The following is a 22,388-nucleotide window of genomic DNA, read 5'->3' on the forward strand; positions in this document are numbered from 1 at the left end:
AATCAGCAGAGAAACAAATAACGACTGTTTCTTAAAGAACAATAAAGCCCCAAATTACCCTCCCAGGGCAACATTCAAAGTTCAGCACTGCCGTGTTTCAAATAAGTAGGCAACAATGAGCCCTGCCTGTCGACACACGCTTCCAACCTTCCTACGCACGGACTCACACCTCAAGACACCTTCGTCTTTACTGCAGAGAAAAAGGACTGCAGTCAGGATCGCTTACCCACCTTCGGGGAAAGGGGAGGAAGGGCCTCTTCTGCAGAAGAGAAACTGATCACATCTTATTGCCTTGCATGCTTCCGAAACCTAAAAGGGAAAAAAAAAAAAAAAAAGCGGCAGTTACTACCGCAGAAATCCAGGGGAAATAGACGCTCTTTCCTAGGCTGTTCAGATGTCTAGAAAATTTTAAAGAGGGATAAGTAACGGGGGAGGAGTATGAGGCACATAAGGATGCAAATATCAACAGCAAAACACTCCGTCGGAGGTTTCCTTCTAAAAAGAAGGATTTTCTTGCCGAGAAGTTTACTGACACTAGCAGGGGAGAAGAGGGGATCGGGGTGGAGGGGAGGAGAGAGAGAACTGCTGCCCTCCACCTGGAGCCCAGGCAGCAATAACACTCACCCGCCGTACGAATGTGGCGACGAGGACGCGCCCTCAAGCCCGAGGGGACTGCTCTTACCCGGTGCCTCCGGCTGGCCACGGTCTGCGAAGCCCCTGGACCAGGCAAAGGTCCGAGTGTCCGCCAGGCTGAGCCCTCAGGGGCCCTCCCGTGCGGGTTCGGCTCTCACTCACATCCCTCGGCGGCGAATATCGGGCCTTTCCCTGCGCTGCAACACAAGTCCTCCGCTCCGACGCGCTGCCACCAAGTCCGGACCCAGGGGCCGAGGGGCCGAGGCGGCGGCGCGCACTGTGGAGCTAGCAAGACGCGGGCCCAGCCTGTCAGCGCTCAGGAAGGCCGTTAGCGTCGGCCGCTGCGGCCCCCTCCTGCTCGTCTTCCTCTCTCCTTCCTGCAGCCCACACCACTCCCACTTTGGGCAACCGGGAAGCCCGTCACAGAGGGTTGTCTCCACCCTCTCCGGAGTCACACCGCCCTCTCAGCGCCGCAAGCGACACTGGCTGGGACGTCCTATTTACGTCCGCCTCAGCCTCCCAGTTGGACTCGGGTCTGGCGTCCTGTTCACCGCAGAGACCGCCTCGGTGCGGGGCCGGCGCCTGCCGCGCAGCTCCGGACTGCGCGTGCGCCGCCCCACCCAGGCTGCGCTTTCGCCGACGCGCGCCGGGGGCGGACGACGACTGGCTACGCAGAACCTTGGCTTCTCGGGGAACAAACTGGCTTGCGCGGAGATTCCCGCGGTGGCCCCTGGGCGTGAGCGGGCGGGGAACTTGAGCTGAGCCGGGCCCCCCGCACATGGGCGTGTGCGTGGCCGCCGCCCGGCTGAAAGTGAGTCAGCCCGGCCGGGTAGGGACTCCCCTGCGCACAACCTGGCACCGCAGAGAGACTTTCCCGTCCTGCTCACGGTTGTCTTTTTCTGCTTTACCTTACACGTTCGGGGTGCAACAAACCTGTCGTTCCACAGCCCTGGTCACTAGGCCGAGGGAAGTCGCGCCGAGGGTTTGGTGCAACGCGTTCATAACGCACCATTTCGCGCCAGTGCAGTTCTGGGAGCCTAATTCCAATCAGTCACTTCTGCTGGAAAGAAATGAGGGTGGGATGAGGTGCCTAGATGCCTGCGGACTGGCGGCAGTGCCAGGCAAATGAGAAACAATTTCCACCATCCCGAAGAGCCTCATTCATTGGTTCAACAAAATCTACTGAGCACCTACCGTTTGCCATTCTTGGTAGGACCCCAAAGATGCTATGTGAACACAACCCACATACCCCTTGCCGTACTGGAGCTTGTATTCTGATAAAGCGACAAAACAAAACAAAAAAGCCTTAAATTTATAATGTGCCAGAGTATGATTGCCACTAGGAAAAGTAAAGGAGCAGGAAATGAGGAAGCAGTGTGCTATTTTAGTTCGAGTGGCCAGGAAAGACCTCCCAGAGTAACATTTGAGTGGAGATCTGAAGAATGAGAATGAGCCAGTTTTGTGGCCATCTGTGAAGACAGTTTCATGCAGAAACACTGGCAAAGGCAAAGACCCTAAGAAGGGAATGTGCTTGGCAAGTTCAAGGACCAGGAAAGAGGTCAGTGTGGTTAAAGAACAGTAAAGGAAGGGGCAACGGTGGAGGCCAAAGAAGTAGCCTGTAATCCAACTACATAGGGCCTTTTTCACTCATCATTAGCCTTCTGTCAATCTGAAAAAACAGATATATTTATAGCCCCTGTTTCCCCATACAAATGATGCTGCAATTTAGGTCTAGCTTGTAGTGAATTGTTTCTTTAAATCTCACCAAAGCAACTCCTGCATTTCTTCTTACATAAGACCCATTGCAAAAGGTCTTTGAGCAAGTGATAGGATAGGAAGTGACTTGAATTCACACTGACTTCTTTAAATAATGAACTGGAGCCCTGTTTTCCCCTACGAAGGGATATAGTGGGGAATTGCATTCCTATGGCTCCTGTCTTACAAGCAAAATATGCCGGAGAGTGCTTTGTTGTTGCTGTTGTTTAGTTTCTAAAAAGAAATTAGAAATAGGAGTTGTGACTCAACAGCGAATCTAAATTCTGCTTAGAATATTAAGGCTGAAATTACAAGCAGCAACCATCATGAGAGTTCCCTTTTCCAGCAAACAAAACTGTTACTAGAGTAGAAACTAGAACACAGACCCACACAAAGAACATAAAGTGCTGAAGGTGACCTTAACATTAGAGTTAAAATGAAAAGTATCTGAACTGTGGAAACGGAAGCATTCTCTTTAAGAGGGGGAAAAACAAAACCTGTTTAAGAACTCTAAACAGTACAGATACAGTCATTGTAGTAAATATTTCTGTATTTTGCAATGATATGTTTATTCAGCCAGACATGGTATCTGTTACTGTCCACTGCCTTTTTGCAGGGAAAAGCCATTTAGAACTAGTGGATACTGAGGGTGTCTTGTGGAGGAAAGCATTCTTTTTTATATTAGTGATTTGGATAGGGAAGAGAGAGTGGACAAGGGAACTATATTAGTCATGGGCTTATAAACTTGAGAAATCAATCTACCCACACAGAGAGATAAAGTGACTTACTTACTGTCATTCTGAGAGTGAAAGCCTCTCTCCTTACCAAGATACTATGATTTTAAGCTAATATTACCCTGGAATGTTTAGCTCTTTTCACTCTGTAGCGAACTTTTTAATGCTTTTATGTGATCCCTGATAGTGACATAGCTAGAAATTTGTTCCCAGGGCAAATATTTCAGGAAGTTTCCTCTATTTTTTGATATGATAAAAGAAAATTCCAAGACATCTGACTAAGTCTTTCAAGACATTCTTTCACACAATATGGAGAAACAAAAAGTGTGAATTCAGTTAGATGGTAATACACTTAGATTCAAAACTGTAGGTCATAGCTAGAAGTAAAAATTAGCAGTCAATTGTCAAGTATGGGTGTTGTGCCACAAGTTCTGTCATCCCATTGTAATAGAATACGGTGGCACTGGTTCTTGACTGTCACTCCTCAACACAAACCTGCAACAAAACTGACAGTACATGTGAGATGGAGCTTTGGCATTTACTTCTTTTTAAACTATAACGAAGGCTGAGCACCAAAGAATTGATGCTTTCCAACTGTGGTGCTGGAGAAGACTCTTGAGAGTCCCTTGGACAGCAAGGAGATCAAACCAGTCGATCCTAAAGGAAATCAACCCTGAATATTCATTGGAAGGACTGGTGCTGAAGTTGAAGCTCCAATACTTTGGCCATCTGATGCGAAGAGCTAACTCATTGGAAAAGACCCTGATGCTGGGAAAGATTGAGGGCAAAAGGAGAAGGGGGCGACAGAGGATGAGATGGTTGGATGGCATCACCGACTCAATGGACATGAGTTTGAGCAAACTCTGGGAGATAGTGAAGGACAGGGAAGTCTGGTGTGCTGCAGTTCAAGGGATTGCAAGGAGTCAGACACGACTGAGCAACTGAACATCAAAGTCCTTAAGTGGTTTTGATGCAAAGGTTAGAAATCCATGGTTCAGGGAATCTGGCTGACCCAGGATTGAACTACTCTTTTCACCAAGGAAGTCATTTAAATTTTCTAAGCTTCCATTTCCTCGTCAGTATAATGAGGATAAGAATATCTTCCTTGAAGAGTTGTTTTGAAGATTAGATGAAAAAATATTTTAAACCTTTAGCACAGTTATTAAATGCCTATTATGGTTTTGATAGGGACAATTTACATATATTGCCAAAATGTTGGATTTTCTCAGTAATCCTGAAGCATTTGTCACAGTTTATTGCATGACATGGAACTATGTGGACAAGAATGATAAGGGCTGAGTTGTAATAAACACAAAGATCTGCATTTGTATAAAAAGAAATTATGCCATTAGCTGATGAAATAATGAAAACACTCTTAAGAGCAGAAAAAGATATAGGAAAGTTATTCCCCTTGGAACAGGAAACAGGCCCAAGCAAAAGACTGGGGATAAATCCACGAGTTAGTTTGTTTCCTTCCAGGATAGAGATTTACTCTTCTGAAGGCATCAAGAGAAGAGCTATGGAGAGAAACTGATTTACCCCAGGTCTAGTAATATATGCCAAAAGACAAAGTCAGGAGTGTGAATCAGGTAGACAAACAAGCAAGCAATGTTTTTTACTTTGAATCATTCACATATTTTAGGACAATTCATTTCAAAGTCTGGCTGGATATGGCAAATTTTTTTTTTTCAAAATTTCCTCTGCATATAATTATATCTCTATCTCTAAATCAATCCTTTCATCCTTCATTATAGTCTCAAAGAAAAAGTGTTCCTGGCAAGCAGGTCCCTGTTCCTCTTGAGATAACTGGATAAGTTTAATATTGGTGCATAAAAACTAATTTCCCCATCTGTAAGCCAGGAATAAATAACCTCCTTCAGGTAAAGATGATTATTTGGCAAAATATGCAAAGCATCTGTTACATAATTATGCTTTGCTGCTGTTGCTGCTGCCAAATCGCTTCAGTTGTGTCCGACTCTGTGCAACCCCATAGACGGCAGCTCACCAGGCTCCTGTGTCCCTGGGAATCTCCAGGCAAGAATACTGGAATGGGTTGCCATTTCCTTCTCCAATGCATGCATGCATGCTAAGTCGCTTCAGTCGGGTTGGGCTCTGTGCGACCCCATAAACGGCAGCCCACCAGGCTCCTCTGTCCACAGGATTCTCTAGACAAGAATACTGGAGTGGGTTGCCATTTCCTTCTCTGAATTATGCTCTACTTTACAATAAAAATTTAACTTAAAACATTGGTAGTACCAATTCACTAAAAATATGTTTCTTTATAAAAAGACCCATACTAAGATTCACTCTTAAGAATAGAAATCCCCCAGCATAATTATTAGTTTGTTGTTGTTTAGTCGCTAAATTGTGTCTGCCTGTATTGCAACCCCATGGACTGTAGCCTGCAAGGCTCTCCTGTCCACATAATTCCCCGTGCAAGAATACCTGGTATCCTTCCTTCTCCAGGAGATCTTTGTCATTCAGAGACTGAATCCACGTCTCCTGCTTAGCAGGTGGATTCTTTACCACTGAGCCACCTGGGAAGCAATTATTAGTTTATAGAGTGTTAATTCCTATGTCCTTATTTAGATTAAGGATTTTGCCCTCTTTCATTGAGAAATGTCCTCTTCACCCAGAGTAGTCAGCCTCTAGCCCCTGTGTTATGGTTTGTGACCCTGTCCCCCATAACTTGATTATACCATGAATTGTCACCTGATTCATACTGAATCATTCATGGTCTACCCCTGAGGAATTTGGAACCGGGATTCAAAGACAGTTGCTCAGACTTTTTTGTTCTTTTAAAGTAAGTTACCCATGCTCTAAAGTTGTAAGATTTCTATCTATATTCATGTATGTGGAGTTGCACAGAAAGCTAACTTGCTTTGGGAGAAAAAAAGACAGTGTACCAAGAATGAATTTCTTAGCTTTTCAGCTTCCTCTTCCTTACATGGCCCAAAGAAACTTCCTGTATTTGGTATCTTGAAACTTCCTTATGACAAGTTTCTCCTTTTAGCTTTCACCAGATCTGGTAGAGTCAGAGTATTCACAATGAAATAACCTGGAGTAAGACAGATATTATAGTAGACTGATAAGAAGAAAATATTAAAAAAAAAAAAAAACACGCTGTCAAATTACAACAGGGAAAATGTATGTCTTTTTTTTTTTTTGGTCATATGATGCCTTTCATTTATTTCTTTGTGATTCAAAATTTTTGTAGGTAATACTCCATTTATAGTTATTATAAAGCACTGGCTGTTTTCCCCGTGCTGAACTGCATGTCATTTAAAAATCAAATTTACCCAGCAATTTTGGAATTCTATCTTCAATCATAAAGTCAAGCATAACTATATAAGTATTAGTCACAATCTAAGACATTAAACAGAATCCATGGGTTAGCAGAAAATAAAGATACCTCCTCCTACAAAACATCACTCCTATCACTACTGTTTAGTTTTCTTTACTCAATCGCTTCACTCTACTTTCTCTGTAACTTAATAATTTTGAGAGTTTTCTGGGCAATAGCCACAGTAATGCTTTTGTCATTCCATTCTACCTACACTACTGACCAAAGGAAAATTTGATTTGATATTAAAATATCTTAATAATGTGGTTAAATACTCTTGAATTTCAGCTTTACCTATGAAATATATAAATGAACCAGAAAATGCCAAGTGACATAGTTCTTTCTCAATTTTAACTTTCACTCCTAACTGGTTACATACCTCCAACATCTATAATTCATCTTTAACTACACCTTTTTTTCCCCTTTTTCTTTCCCTTGTTGCCTTCTCTTCCTAAGGTTTTGAGCCTGTGCTCCTTTACCTCTACATCATGAGAATTAGTCAAAGGGAAAACCAGTGTTTCCCTCCTCACAGGGGCAACTGGTGCTAAGGGAGCACCTTCTTTCAGGTAGTCTTGCTCTATCGATGTTTCTGTCCTCTTGGTTCTCTTTGAGACCTAAGATCTACCACAGTGACCTATGTCTAAAATTTTTCACCTGAAAAAAAAATGTTTTTAAGTTACCTATGTCTTTTTTGACTACTGTTGAGGTTATTCAAATTGAATGACTATGAGGTGCTTTCAAGTCTACTGAATCAGTCTTATCAGACTTAGGCAAATGCCATATATTTTAAATGACTGTTATTAATAATTGATCAGACTTGAACCCATTATTACAGGTTGAATTCTGTTCCCCCAAAAGTTATGTTTAAGTCCTAATCTCCTGTACCTGTGACATATGGAAATAGGGTCTTTGTTTGCAATTAGGTTAAGATGAGGTCATTAGACCAACAGACCAGAGTCCTTAAGAGTATAGAAGACAGAGACAACACGGAAAAAACAGCCATGTAAAAGGGAGGCAGAGACTGGAGTGATACATTTACAGCCAAGGAACACTTGGGGCTGCCAGAAACTAAAAGAGGCAAGGAAGAAATCTTCCCTAGAGGCTTTGGAGAGAGGATGGCACTTCCAACACCTTGATTTTGGGCTTCTAGCCTCCAAAACTGTGAAAGAATAATTTCTGTTTGTTTCAAGCCTACAGTTTGTGACATTTTGTTTCAGCAGTCAAAGAAGCTAATATACCACGCTACATGCCTCAAACTGAAACTGAGGAAAGCCAGGAAAATAACTTGCTTCTTTCATCCACACCTAATACTGTCTCCCACTGGACACTGATATAACCATTCATTTGGAGAAAAAAACAAATGCTGTTTCTTTGGTTTCTCTTTTGTATAATGGTGTTTTTGTTGGAGTTTTGCTTTGGTTGCATTTGGGTTTTTTTCCACTGTCACCTTAATCTGCTATAAATCAAGCATGAAATGATGTAATAGTCCTCAGGCAAACTCTCTTGGCTAGGTACTCTAAGGCTATAAGAATTTTAGTACTGTGTGCTTTCCACTCAGTTGCCAATTCAGCTCTTTACTACTCACAGGAAATGTTCTGGGAATCAACAGCAGTACAAGTGATCAAGTTTTTAGTTGGAATGATAATTTTGGAAATTTTAAAAAATAACTGCTAAGTGCTGGAATAGACATGTTTTAAGGCTTGTGAAAGCTTATCTTGTGCATTTCAGCATCTGTTGCCCTCATTTAAGTGCTTATATTTCTTAAGCAAGGTACTTTTTTCTTTTTTGATCCCAAAGTAAACATTAATACATACTACTTGTGATAAATCCAACTAATGTGGATCATCGTATCAAGCATATGATATGGAAGTTCTTCTTGATCCTCTATTCCTAGCCCTTTTCACTTTTCAGAGGTAAACACTGATAATTATTTGTTATATAACTTTTCAGAATTTTATCTAAGCATTTTCCTACTTATTTCCTATAGATTTAGTTTTGAACTCTATAAACAAAATGGATAATTCTGTACTTTTTTTCTGTTACAGTTCTTTTTACTTAACATTTTCTGGAGATCTTTCAATATTTATTGCTTTCTGTCATTCTTTTTAACGTTTATACACTGTCCAATAAAATAGGTAATCATAACTTACTAAATAATTCTCCCAGGTATTAACATGTTGATTTGTAATTTTCACAATTAAAAACAGTGCTAAATTTAAGTATCATGGTACATATTCCATGGGCACAAAAGTATTCCTGCGGATAGATGATTAGACTCTCTGGGTCAAAGGAAATACATATTTAAAATTTGGTGGCTATTGCCAAACTGACTTCAAAAACCTCATAGTAGTATATAAATGCCATTTTCTCTATAATCTCACTAACTCTGGATATTATGAATCTTTAATTTTAGATCATTTTAATTCCAAACCACATTCATTCCAATAGATCAACAAATATTTATAAAAACCTATTATATGACAGGTAGTCTGCAAATGTTAGACACTCACTAGTGTGTTACACACCTACTATTCTACCCTTGCCTCCATGATCTGTCTTTAATCTATTTTAAAGTAGAAATAACAACATTAGATTATAAAATTCACCAACCATCCATTTTTAATTTATTTTTTTATTGAAAGATAATTGTTTTACAATATTGTGTTGGTTTCTACCATACATCAACAGGAATCAGCCACAGATATACATATGTCCCCTCCTTATTGAACCTCCCTCCCACCTCTCACCTTATCCCACCTCTCTAGGTTGTCAGAAAGCCCCGGTTTGAGTTCCCTGAGTCATACAGCAAATTTCCACTGGCAATCCACTTTACATATGACAGTGTTTGTTTCCATGCTACTGTCTCCATTCGTCCCACCCTCTCCTTCCCCCCTCCCGTGTCCATAAGTCTGTTCTCTATATCTGAGTCTCCATTGCTGCCCTGCAAATAGGTCCATCAGTACCATCCTTCTAGATTCTATATATATGTGTTAAACTATGACATTTGTTTTTTTCTTTCTGACTTACTTCACTCTGTATAATAAGCTCTGGGTTCATTCATCTCATTAGTACTTACTCAAATGTTTTCCTTTTATGGCTGAGTATATTCCACTGTATATATGTACCACAGCTTCTTTATCCATTCATCTGTTGATGGACATCTGGGTCACTTTCAAGTACTAGCTACTGTAAATAGCTCTGTAATGAACATTGGGATACATGTGTCTTTTTCAATTATGATTTTCTCAGGATATATGCCCAGTAGTGGAATTGTTGGGCCATATGGTAGTTTTATTCCTAGTTTTTTAAGGAATCATCATACTGTCTCCCATAGTGGCTATAACAGTTTACATTCCCACCAACAGTGCAAGAGGATTCCCTTTTCTCCACATCCTCTCCAACGTGTATTGTTTATAGATTTCTTGGTGATGGCCATTCTGACCAGTGTGAGGTGATATCTCATTGTAGTTTTCATTTGTGTTTCTCTAATAATGGGCAGTGTCGAGCATCTTTCCACGTGTTTGTTAGCCATCTGTATGTCTTCTTTGGAGAAATGTCTGTTTAGGTCTTTTGCCCACTTTTTGACTGGGTTGTTTGTTTTTCTGGTATTGAGTTCCACAGGCTGCTTATATTTTTGAAAATTAATCCTTTGTCAGTTGTTTCATTTGCTATTATTTCTCCCATTCTGAGGGTTTTCTTTTCACCTTATTTATAGTTTCCTTTGCTGTGAAAAATCTTTTAAGTTTAAATAGGTTCCCCCTGTTCATTTTTGTTTTTATTTCCATTACTCTAGGAAGTGAGTCTTAGAGGATCTTGCTGTGATTTATATCGTAGACTGTTCTATCTATGTTTTCCTCTAGATCTTTAATTCATTTTGAGTTTATCTTTGTGTATCATGTTAGGAAGTATTCTAATTTCATTCTTTTACACATAGCTGTCCAGTTTTCCCAGCACCACTTACTGAAGAGATTATCTTTTTCCTATTGTATATTCTTGCTTCCTTTGTCAAAGATAAGTTGCCCATAGGTGTGTGGGTTTATCTCTGGGCTTTCTACCTTGTTCCATTGGTCTATATTTCTGTTTTTGTACCAGTACCATACTGTCTTGATGACTGAAGCTTTGTAGTATAGTCTGAAATCAGGAAGGTTGATTTCTCCAGCTCCATTCTTCTTTCTCAAGATTGCTTTGGCTATTCAGGGTCTTTTGTGTTTTCATATGAATTATGATTTTTTTTTTTGTTCTAGTTCTTCCACCAACCATCCTGATCAAGCAAGTATTGTGTTGGCCAAAAAATTCATTCATGTTTTCCCATATGATGTTACAGGAAAACCTGAATGAACTTTTTGGCCAACTCAATAATTTTTCAACTACATTCAGATGTACTTTTAAAATTAACTTCCTTGTATCATCTTTCTTATGAGAGAAAATGATTCCTTTGGGAAAACACTGGTGAAATAACAAAGGCCAGAGATTTTACCAGCTGGGGGTTCTTTATTTAACCTTTCTGAACTTCTGTTTCCTAGTCTCCTCAATGAGAATAACAGGGGGTACCTACCTTTTAAAAGAATTAGCTTTAGGTTTGAATGAGAAAAAATAGTGTTAGTCACTTAGTCATGTCTGACTCTTTGTGACCCCATGGACTGTAGCTCACCATGCGCCTCTGTCCATGGAATTCTCCAGGCAAGAATACTGGAGCAGGTTGCCATTCCCTTCTCCAGGGTATCGAACCCTACCCAGCGATCGAACCCGGGTCTCCTGCAGTGCAGATTCTTTACCATCTGAGCCACCAGGGAAGCCCATGAGGTAAAATAGAGAAGACAACAGATTCCTGATGGTAATAGGTAATGTCAGAGTGTGTGCAACACACCAGTCATTCTTCAAAAGCTTTATACATAGTAAATCATTTGAGCCTCACAACAACTACAGATGGCTACTTCTGTTATCTTCATTTCAAAAGAAAGAAATTGAGACACAAGAGACTAGCTTTCCCACGGTCTTCCAGAAATTCTGCAGAGGCAGGACCAAATCTCAGAGAACCTGGCTTCAGAGCTTCATACCGACCCCACTTTTCTGTCTCCTGTATAGGTAATCAAGCAATAAATATCATTTCCTTTATTCTTTGTGCATTATACCAGGGTCTATCAGACACATATCCCTACCTACTGGATGTTAAATATGCTGACAGAAGATGACTCATAAATTCTTAAGCTTTGTATTAACATATAAGGAAATCATCTACTGTTATTTATATATAGTGTATAACAAAGGCTTCTTACCCAGGGATAAATTATTATGTGCTGGAACAGCTGCCAGATATTCCTATATTGTAGAGTAGTAGTTCTCAAAATGTGATCCTTGGACCAGCAGTAACAGTACTAACTGGAAATTTGTTAGAAATGTAAGTTCTTGAGCCCCAATTCAGATCTCATATATCAAACTCTGCAGGTGAGTCACTTGTGTTCTAAACAAGAATTCCATGATTCTGAGGCACACTATTATATGAGTTCAGGTTTTTGACCATAAGCCACCCCATTCTCCTTGCTTAGCCCTACAATAAACTTTTCTCCACTCAACAAAACAAAACATCAAACAAACCACAATTGCAGAGAATCCAAGTAATGGGTTAAGTGAAAAATAAAAAAGTAAGCCAGAGAGCTTAGGCTGACAATAATAACAAACAAGTCAATGCATAGAAGGCGGGAAAGACAAAATATGTGTGAGGCCCAGGTACAGTACCTGACTTGAGGGATGAGTAAAAAGAAGAAATCTTTATTTCAAGTTTATGTAGTATGTGGAATGAAATAAGAGATAGATGGCAAAGAGAATGTCAAAATATTTTGCTTTATGTTATATATTGGTTACAATTTCATTCCCTTAAAAAAACTCAAATTTTCTAATTACTCCTGGTTATCAACTTGCATTTGTTTGAATACAGTTACTTTATAATGCCTAGACCATATGGGAACCCCTAGTTTTATTAAGATTACACTGTTATAATGCAATGAATTTAAATTGAATAGCATTGAGTATACAACAGAAATTAAATTCTAAAATCAGAAAGGGTTGAAGCTGAAGAACCTTATCATAATCACCATAAAGATCATTGATGAGATACAATCATCAGGCATAGATACCATATTCTACACAGGTTGCAAAAAAAGACAACACAGTCCAAACAATGTACCTATTCTTTGGCTGGTAGGGTAGGTGTAGAAAGAATCAATGGAATAAGCGTTCAAAGGCACCCCTGCAGACTATAAAGGCAGGAAACAAATCTGTTTCTTTCCCCACCACATATCCAGTATCAATCAAAGTTTGACATGAAATAGGTGCTAAATAAATACTACCATATAAATGGTTAATGAAAAAGAACAATAGTAGGTAAAAAATGAGGGTTCTGTATTAATTATATGCTAGGCTATCAGGAAAAAAGTTACCACTTCAACTGTCTGGGTAGAGTTCTGGATATGGAAGTAATTCCCTCACCTTAAGGGAAGAATATGAGGTGCAGAAGTGTAGCCTGGAGAAAATGACTGAGTATCAGGAGGTGTGATGAGTGATAACTGAGTTAAGCATAGGATGGTGTTGTTTAAGATTACCCCCCAGCCCAGACTTCCAGCACCTGTGTCACAGTCAGGAAGAGAATGGAGAGAAAGAATTTAATCAAGAACATTCAAATAAAATACTGATATATCCAGGGCCTCTGTAAGAAACTGACAGCTCAAGATAGAGCTTCTTGTGGCTCAGTTATAGAGCACAACCATGGAGGTATCCCACTGGAAGACTTTGGTCTGAAGTTGTAGAAGTCAGAGTTGCTGCTTCAGGGAAGCCAAAATGGATCATTACAAGAGCTATAACAGTAACTACAGCTGCAGCCAGGAATCAAGGCAGTGACTTTTCCTAGGCCCCTTCCTCACCTTCCTATATCCACGTATCATGCTCCATATCACATCCTTCAGATGAGATGTAATTGAAATCCCAATGTATCCCAGCCTCCAGCATTCCCTACACCAATACCCTGATTTGTTTTTCTCCATGACACTCATTGGGCTTCTCTGGTGGCTCAATGGTAAAGAATTGGCCTACAATGCAGGAGCCACAGAAAGTGTAGATTCAATCCCTGAGTTGCAAAGATCCTTGGAGGAGGGCATGGCAACCCACCCCAGTGTTCTTGCCTGGAGAACCCCATGGATAGAGGAGACTGACAGGCTACAGTTGACATAGCACGCATGCACACATGAGACTCATTACCATTTCACATGTATTTCATTTGTTTGTCTGTCTTCCCTCAGTTATAAAGCGAGTTCCTTGTCTGTTATATTCATATTGTATGCCTAGCACCTTGGACAGTGCATGGTAAATGGTATGTGCCAATAAATATCTATTCAATGAATGAATTCTTCATGATTTTTGTTATACATTCTATTAGGAAAGAATTCTTTCTATTTTTCACACAAGAAATGAAACTCAGCAAAATTAACTGGCCCAAAGTAACATAACTACTAATTATTAAAGTTGCTATTTGAAGTCAGCTCTGTCTCTCTACAAAGATGTTCTCTTAAAGATGTCATTTGAGCTTTACAAATGGGTAGTATTGGAATGACTTTAATAACTTCTGTCTTTTAAAAATTTGCATTATGTTCTGTAGCTATAATCTATATTCTTAGTCCGACAATAAGAGATTCAATATTCATCAGTCATTCTGCTACAGTTTCTTTATCTCTTAGTTCATCCTTTATTAGTTTCTTCTAGAAGGGCTCAGGAGAACTAGTCTCTAATTAGAGCATGTTCAAAATGTTTTCTTTTTATTTCCTATCCACTTAAATTGTTTTGATATGTTAAGCATGAGAAGCTTATTAGGTATGCAAGAGGAGAAATCAGATAAGCAGTTTTTGTTAAAGTAGAAGAGAGAAAGATGGAAAGTACTGGAAGGAGAAGTAGGGCAAAGAGAATAATTGTTTATTAATTGAACAATTGTGAGAAATAACTGTGTATGTAATCCAATGGAATGGTCCAGCTGAAAGGTTACAATTTATGTTGAAGGAAGGAAAAGGGGAATTGCTAGAGCAATGTTCTTGAATAGGAACAGAAGACAGATCTAGATCATAAATGAAAAGTTTGGCCTTACATGAGAGCACAGAGCATTCATCCAGGATGTATAAGTTTAGGTCTTATGAGAAGTAGGTGCCAGGATAAAATTGTCCAGAGATTTACCGGGAGAAAATCTGTGAAGGGTTAAGAGAAAAGAGAGCAGGAGTAGGTACAAAGTGCCTTCAGACCATTATGCAAGCGTGACACTTGGGGAAAAAAACAGAAGAAATAAAAGAGGATTGGGTAGTTCCTCAAAGGGTTAAACACAGAGTTATCATATGGACCAACAATTCTACTCCTAGATATAAACACTAGAGAAATGAAAACAAATATCCTTTCAAAAACTTGTACAGAATGTTCACAGAAATACTATTTATAATTGACAAAAAGTTGAAACAACCCGAATGTCTATTAGCTGTTGAATAAATAAAATGTGGTGTGCCCAGACAATAAATATTTTCAGCAATAAAAAAGGAAGTACTGATACATGCTACAATATAGATGAGCCTTGAAAACATGCTAAGTCAGTCACAAATGACCACAAAGTATATGACTGCTCTTACATGAATTATCCAGGAGAGCCAGATCTATAAAGACAAGAAATCAATTAATGGTTAGCTAAGGCTGTGGGGGATGGGAGATTTGGAGAGTGACAGCTAAAGGGTATGGGTTTCTTTAGGGATTAATGAAAATGTTCTAAAATTGATTGAAATGATGGTTGTATGACTGTGAATATAATGAAAAGGACTGAATTATATACTGTAAATAGGTGAAGTGTATGGTATGTGAAGTATATCTCCATAAATATTTTTTTAACTGTGAAAGAAAAACAGAAGATTAGGTAGGAAGACACAAAACTGCAGAACCACTCAGAAAGTCTTAACTGGTTCAATAGGGAGTCTTCAAGCAGGATTGCTTACTAGAGGAACTGCACGTGGAGCAAAAATGACCCGTTTCTGGTACTCTCACCATGCTCAGTCACTGGCTGGGGGAAGCCCAAGGGGCAATGGGGAGGGCCCTCAGTGTAAACTGCAGTGAAACTAAAGTAAATCAACCAGAGGCCATAAGCCAACTACATACCTCCCAGGAGATTCCCTTCAGTAGAGCACCTCCAAACAGTAAAAGAAAGCAGGTTACATGGTGACAACACTGACAGATAAGTGTTCTGTTCATGAACTGATTCTATTTTTTTTTTCTATGCATAGGATGCAAGATCAGCAACTGACAGTGAATTTGGGTGGGAGGGGGTAAAGACTTTGAGGTTTGAAGATAACAGAGAAGGCACAAAGAAGTCACCTAGAATAAGAGAAGGTGAAAAGACCAAGGAGATGTAGTTTGATAACCAGGCAGTGAAAGAGCCCACTAGACATGAAGAATTTGAAATTAGGCTCTGTAGTACAGTTGTGGGCTTTTTTCCACCCACATTCAGCTGCACGAGACAAAGATCGGAATAGAGAAAGCTTAACTAAAGCAATGTTTGAGTTTTCCTGGATGAGTAAGAGGAAGTGAAAAAGAGACAAGGGAGTTGAGGGTGTATGCAAATCACTGATTATAACAGTTGATCATGGGATTTTAATTCAGTAAGCAAGAAAGTGAAGATATGAGGTAGGTGGGGACAACAGGAAAAAAAAAAAAAGGTTTGTCCAGTAAGGGACTGTTTGAAGGATGCTTGGAGTTAGGGTACTTGAGAGAGTGACCTAGAAACAGAGGAGGTGGAACTATCGAAGGTAGCGGAGTTGTAGAGAAGCTTCTGCTGTCAGCTTGCCAGCTTCACCTGTATTATAGTCATCCCTCAGTAACCAAGGATGACTGGTCCAGGACACCCCTAGGATACCAAAATCTGTGGATGCTCAAGTCTCTTATATAAAATGGTACAGCATTTGGATATAATCTATGCACATCTCCCCACTTACTTTAAATCACCAGCATTACTTATAATACTTAATACCATCTAAAGTCTGGAGAGCTGCAGTTCATGGGGTCACAAAGAGTCAGACACAACTTCGTGACTGAACAACAACAAAAAATTTAAATGTAAATACTATGTAAATAGTTGCCTGTATATGACAAATTCAAATTTTGCTTCTTGGAACTTTCTGAAATTTTTTTTCTAATATTATTAATCCGAGGTTGGTTGAATCCAGGGATTCAGAACCAAAGGATATGGGGGGGACAACTGTACTCCAAACACAGGTTTTGCCTATTAAATCAAGGTGGCCCTCATGCTTTGGAGAACTATCTTCTGCTGACTTAGTCTGAGTTCGGCAGCCACGAGGATTCTTCCCTCACACAATCCCTCCTTGTATTCTGTGCTTCACGATTAGAGGAATACCTCTGAGATATTGAGGGTTTGGTTCTGGACCACAGCAATAAAGCAAGTCACATAAATTTTTTTACTTCCGCACACATATAAAAGTTATGCTTAAACTATATGGTAGTCTACTAAGTGTGCAATAGCATTATGTCTAAACAAGTGTACATATGTTAATTAAAAAATACTTTATTGGGACTTCCTGGTGGTCCAGTGGCTAAGACTCTGTACTGCCAATGCAGGGAACAAGGGCTTAATCCCTGGTCAGGGAACTAGATCACACATGCTGCAACTAAGAGCTCACATGCTGCAACTGAAGATCCCACATGCCACAATGAAGATTGAAGATCCCATGTGCTGCAACTAAGACCCAGTGCAGCCAAATAAATTAATATTAAAAATGCTTTATTGCTTAAAAATGCTAAGCATCATCTTTTTTTTTTTTTTTTAAGCATCATCTTAACCTTGAGCAAGTCATAATATTTTTGCTAGTTGAGGGTCTTGCCTCGATGTTGATGGCTGCTGACTGATCAGGGTGATGGTTGCTGAAGGTTGGCATAGCTATGTCAATTTATTAACACAGGCAATAATGAAGCTTGCCACATTAATTGACTCTTCCTTTCACAGATGATTTCTCCGTAGCCTGCAATGATGTTTGATAGCATTTTACCCACAGTAGAACTTCTTTCAAAATTGGAGTTGACCCTCTCAAACCCTGTTGCTGCTTTATCAACAAAGTTTATATAGCATTCTAAATCCTTTGCTGTCATTTCAACAATCTCCATAGCATCTTCACCAGGAGTAGCTTCCATCTCAAGAAACCACTTTCCTTGCTCACTCATAAGAAACCATCCCTCATCCATAAAATTTTTATCATGAGATTGCAGTACTTCAGTCACATCCTCAGGCTCCACTTCTGATTCTACTCCCCTGGTTTCTTCCACAACATCTGCAGTTCCTTCCTCCACTGAAGTCTTAAAACCTTCAAAATCATCCATGAGGGTTGGAATCAACTTCTTCCAAACTCCTATTAATGTTGATATTTTGATTTCTTCCCATTGAAACTTGAGTGTTCTTAATGACATTTAGAATGGTCAGTTCCTAGAAGGTTTTCAAGTGACTTGGCCCAGATCCATCAAGGAGAAGCTATAGTCTTACAAAATGTATTTCTTAAATAATATGGCTTGAGGTCAAAATGACTCTTTGATCCATGGGTTTCAGAATTCATGCTGTGGTAACAGGCATGAAAACAACATTAAATTCACTGCACATCAGAGCTCCTGGTGTGACCAGCAGTAGTATTTTGAAAGGAATCTTTTTTTTCTGAGCAGTAGGTCTTCACAGAGGACTTAAAGTATTCAGTAACCCATGTTGTGAACAGATGTGCTGTCATTTAGACATTGTAGTTCCATTTATACAGTACAAACAGAGTAGATTTAGTGGTAGTGTTTAAGGGTCCTAGGATTTCTGCAATGACCACTGGCTCCAAATTACAATTACATTAATCCCTAAAAAGAGAATCAGCCTGCCATAAGCTTTGAAGCAGGCATTGACTTCTCCTCTCTAGTGATGAAAATCCTAGATGCCATCTTCTTCTAATGTAAGGCTGTTTCATCTACATTGAAAATCTGTTGTTTAGTGTAGCCAACTTCATCTTAGCTAGATCTGGATAACTTGCTGCAACTACATCAACACTTGCAGTTTCACCATGCACTTTAGCACAACTTTTTTTCCTAAATTTCTGCATATGTTTCAATTTGGTAATAAAAAATAAATAAAATACAAAATTTTATTTATATAAATAAATGTTTACACAAATATTTAACATAAATAAATAAATAATAAAAAATAAACTATACAAAAAAAGATCTTCATGACCCAGATAACTACGATGGTATAATCACTCACCTAGAGCCAGACATCCTGGAATGCAAAGTCAAATGGGCCTTAGGAAGCATCACTACAAACAAAGCTAGTAGAGGTGATGGAATTGCAGTTGAGCTATTTTAGATGCTAAAAGATGATGCTGAGAAAGTGCTCCACTTGATATGCCAGCAAATTTGGAAAATTCAGTGGTCACAGGACTGGAAAAGGTCAGTTTTCATTCCAATCCCAAAGAAAGGCAATGCCAAAGAATGTTCAAACTACCGCACAATTACACTCATCTCACATGCCAGCAAAGTAATGCTCAAAATTCTCCAGGCTGGTCTTCAACAGTATGTGAACCGTGAACTTCAGGATGTTCAAGCTGGATTTATAAAAGGCAGAGGAACCAGAGGGCAAATTGCCAACATCCGCTGGATCATACAAAAAGCAAGAGAGTTCCAGAAAAACATCTACTTCTGCTTTATTGACTGTGTGGATCACAATAAACTGTGGAAAATTCTTCAAGAAATGGGAATACCATACCACCTTACCTGCCTCCTGAGAAATCTGTATGCAGGTCAAGAGGCAACAGTTAGAACCGGACATGGAACCACAGACTGGTTCCAAATTGGGAAAGGAGTACATCAAGGTTGTATATTGTCACCCTGCTTATTTAACTTATATGCAGAGTATATCATATGAAATGCCAGGCTGGATGAAGCACAAGCTGGAATCAAGATTGCAGAAAGAAATATCAGTAACCTCAGATGTGCAGAAAGTGATGAAGAACTAAGGAGTCTGTTGATGAAAGTGAAAGAGGAGAGTGAAAAAGTTGGCTTAAAACCCAACATTCAAGAAACTAAGATCATGGCATCCGGTCCCATCACTTCATGGCAAATAGACAGGGAAACAATGGAAACAGTGACAGACTTTATTTTCTTGGGCTCCAAAATCACTGCAGATAGAGACTGCAGCCATGAAATTAAACGACGCTTGCTCCTTGGAAGAAAAGCCATGACCAACCTAGTTCAGTTCAGTTCAGTCGCTCAGTCATGTCCGACTCTTTGCGACCCCATGAATCGCAGCATGCCAGGCCTCCCTGTCCATCACCAACTCCCGGAGTTTACCCAAACTCATGTCCATCGAGTCAGTGATGCCATCCAGCCATCTCATCCTCTGTCGTCCCCTTCTCCTACTGCCCTCAATCTCTCCCAGCATCAGGGTCTTTTCCAATGAGTCAGCTCTTCGCATCAGGTGGCCAAAGTATTGGAGTTTCAGCTTCAACTTCAGTCCTTCCAATGAACACCCAGGACTGATCTCCTTTAGGATGGACTGGTTGGATCTCCTTGCAGTCCAAGGGACTCTCAAGAGTCTTCTCCAACACCACAGTTCAAAAGCATCAATTCTTCGGCACTCAGCTTTCTTCACAGTCCAAATCTCACATCCATACATGACTACTGGAAAAACAATAGCCTTGATTAGACAGACCTTTGTTGGCAAAGTAATGTCTCTGCTTTTTAATATGCTATCTAGGTTGGTCTTAACTTTCCTTCCAAGGAGTAAGCGTCTTTTAACTTCATGGCTGCAATCACCATCTGTAGTGATTTTGGAGCCCAAAACCTAGACAGCATATTAAACCTAGACAGCATATTAAAAAGCAGAGACATTACTTTGCCGACAAAGATCCATCTAGTCAGTTTTTCCAGTAGTCATGTATGGATGTGAGAGTTGGACCATAACAAAGCTGAGCACTGAAGAATTGATGCTTTTGAACGGTGGTGTTGGAGAAGACTCTTGAGAGTCCCTTGGACTGCAAGGAGATCCAACCAGTCAATCCTAACGGAAATCAGTCCTGAATGTTCATTGGAAGGAATGGTCACCTGATGCAAAGAACTGACTCATTGGAAAAGACCCTGATGCTGGGAAAGATTGAAGGCAGGAGGAGAAGGGGATGACAGAGGATAAGATGGTTGGATGGCATCACCAACTCGATCGACATGAGTTTGAGCAAGCTCTAGGAATTGGTGTTGGATAGGGAAGCCTGGTGTGCTGCAGTCCATGGGGTTGCAAGGAGTCGGACATGACTGAGTGACTGAACTGAACTGAATAAAAATTATCACCTCTGTTAATTCTGAATAGATCTTCCCATTGGTATTTCCACTTCCTAGAATTATGGCTGATTCATAAAAAGTCAACAATGAAAGGTTTTTTTCAAATAAATAATGAATAATTAAATTACTCCAATGGCTACAAGCTATTACATAAATGAAGATTTCAAATGTATGCTCAACTTAAGTCTAACTGTTTTCCTCACAATAGATTTCTTGTATTCTCTGTACATTGAATCAAAGAATTTCAGCCCATGCTCAGAGAGATCAGAGGTTGTATGGAAATGGTTAAGGGTTTCCAGGAACATCTGCATAACTTCCCATCAAATAAAAAAAAATTTAAATCATAGTAAAATATGTATCGTTATTATGTCTGCTTTACACAATGGGTTTTGGAGATAAATTTTTAAGGAATTCTGCCACTGCTCTAGTATTGTAAACCATCCAGTGCTTGAATCTTTTTTAAAATCTATCTGACAAGTGGTTCTATCTGAAACATTTCAACATTATCTGGGACAACCATTTTGCCCTGATTGTTTAAGTTTCCCAAATTAAATATCATATTCTACCAGAATTTTAAGTGCAGGATAATTACTTATAATTAACTATCTTAAAGTTTGGACTTGTATATGAAAATCTATATTCTGTATTTTTATTTTCTCAATTGAAGATTCATCCAGATGACCATACAATGGCAAGACTCATTGCTACTCAAAGTGTGGTCCACTTAACCAGTAACATTGGTATCATCTGGGATCTTGTTGGGAACACAGAATCTCAGTGCTACCTCTGCTGATTCAGAATATGCATTTTATCAAGCCCCAGGGTAATCATATGAACATATATGTTTGAGAAGCAGTGATATAACTCACTGCTTAGAGCAAAGAGCAAAGAGCATATCTGCATTAGGCATGAACTAGTTTACATAGAGAAGAAGAGAATGTTTTCAAAAGTTTCCCAAACTTGGTCACATATTAATCATCTGGGTAGTTGGAAAAGAAAATACTGATGCATGGATCTTACTCCCACATATTCTGACTTAATTGGTTCAGGGTGAAGCCTGGGTATCTGGATATTTTTAAATTCCCCTGGTGACTCTAATGTGCAGATGAGTTTAAAAATCATTTCTCTAAGTTAAAGGTTTCTAATGTGTGGTTACATGTGACAGTCCCTTAAGGAGTTCTGAAAAAATACCAGTACTGGGAACCATACCCCTAGAGGCTCTGATTCAATTTGTCTAGGTAGAAGCCCAGGCATTGGTGTTTTGAAAGTTTCCCAGTTGGTCCCAATGGACAGCTAGAGTTGAGACACAACTCTACATGTTGCTGATAAACCCATTCTCAAGTTAAGGTGAAATTCACAGTATTGGACTAGAATTGATAAACTGCCCTCATCATCTCTTGTCCCATAAGATACAGGAATCCAGCAGGCATAAAAAGACACTCATGAATACTCATACTTAATTTCTGGGGACTTGTATAGCCAGCAATACCCCTAGATATCTCTGCTCTGTTGGTGATCTACAGCTATGAAGTGAAGCCCAGTAC

At 39.7% G+C, this 22,388-nt stretch overlaps 2 protein-coding genes across 22 annotated transcripts in view; both read right to left on the reverse strand.

Moving 5' to 3' along the window:
• JAK2 (Janus kinase 2) overlaps window positions 1–1,235 on the reverse strand; it is a 119,566-nt gene extending 118,331 nt beyond the window's left edge. For 11 of the 19 annotated variants that reach the window (XR_014056949.1, XR_014056936.1, XR_014056942.1 and 8 more), the window contains exons 1-2: window positions 625–1,235; window positions 231–309 (exon numbers count right to left, since the gene is read on the reverse strand). The gene's annotated coding sequence lies outside the window, so the exon portion shown is untranslated. The remainder of the gene's footprint in view (window positions 1–230; window positions 310–624) is intronic. The other 8 variants (XR_014056950.1, XR_014056938.1, XR_014056945.1 and 5 more) reach the window with 1 other exon arrangement.
• A 47-nt stretch (window positions 1,236–1,282) lies between these two features.
• RCL1 (RNA terminal phosphate cyclase like 1) overlaps window positions 1,283–22,388 on the reverse strand; it is a 230,895-nt gene continuing 209,789 nt past the window's right edge. The window contains exon 9 of one of the 3 annotated variants that reach the window (XM_081501657.1): window positions 1,283–6,180. In XM_081501657.1, coding sequence (XP_081357783.1) covers window positions 6,132–6,180 — 49 coding nt within the window. In that variant the 3' untranslated portion in view covers window positions 1,283–6,131. Of the gene's footprint in view, window positions 6,181–19,649; window positions 20,188–22,388 lie in introns of those variants that run through there. The other 2 variants (XR_014057021.1, XM_081501627.1) reach the window with 2 other exon arrangements.

Source organism: Giraffa tippelskirchi, chromosome 1 (assembly GCF_054371585.1).
Source record: "Giraffa tippelskirchi isolate mGirTip1 chromosome 1, T2T-mGirTip1v1.2.pri, whole genome shotgun sequence".
NCBI classification, from domain to species: Eukaryota; Metazoa; Chordata; class Mammalia; order Artiodactyla; family Giraffidae; genus Giraffa; species Giraffa tippelskirchi.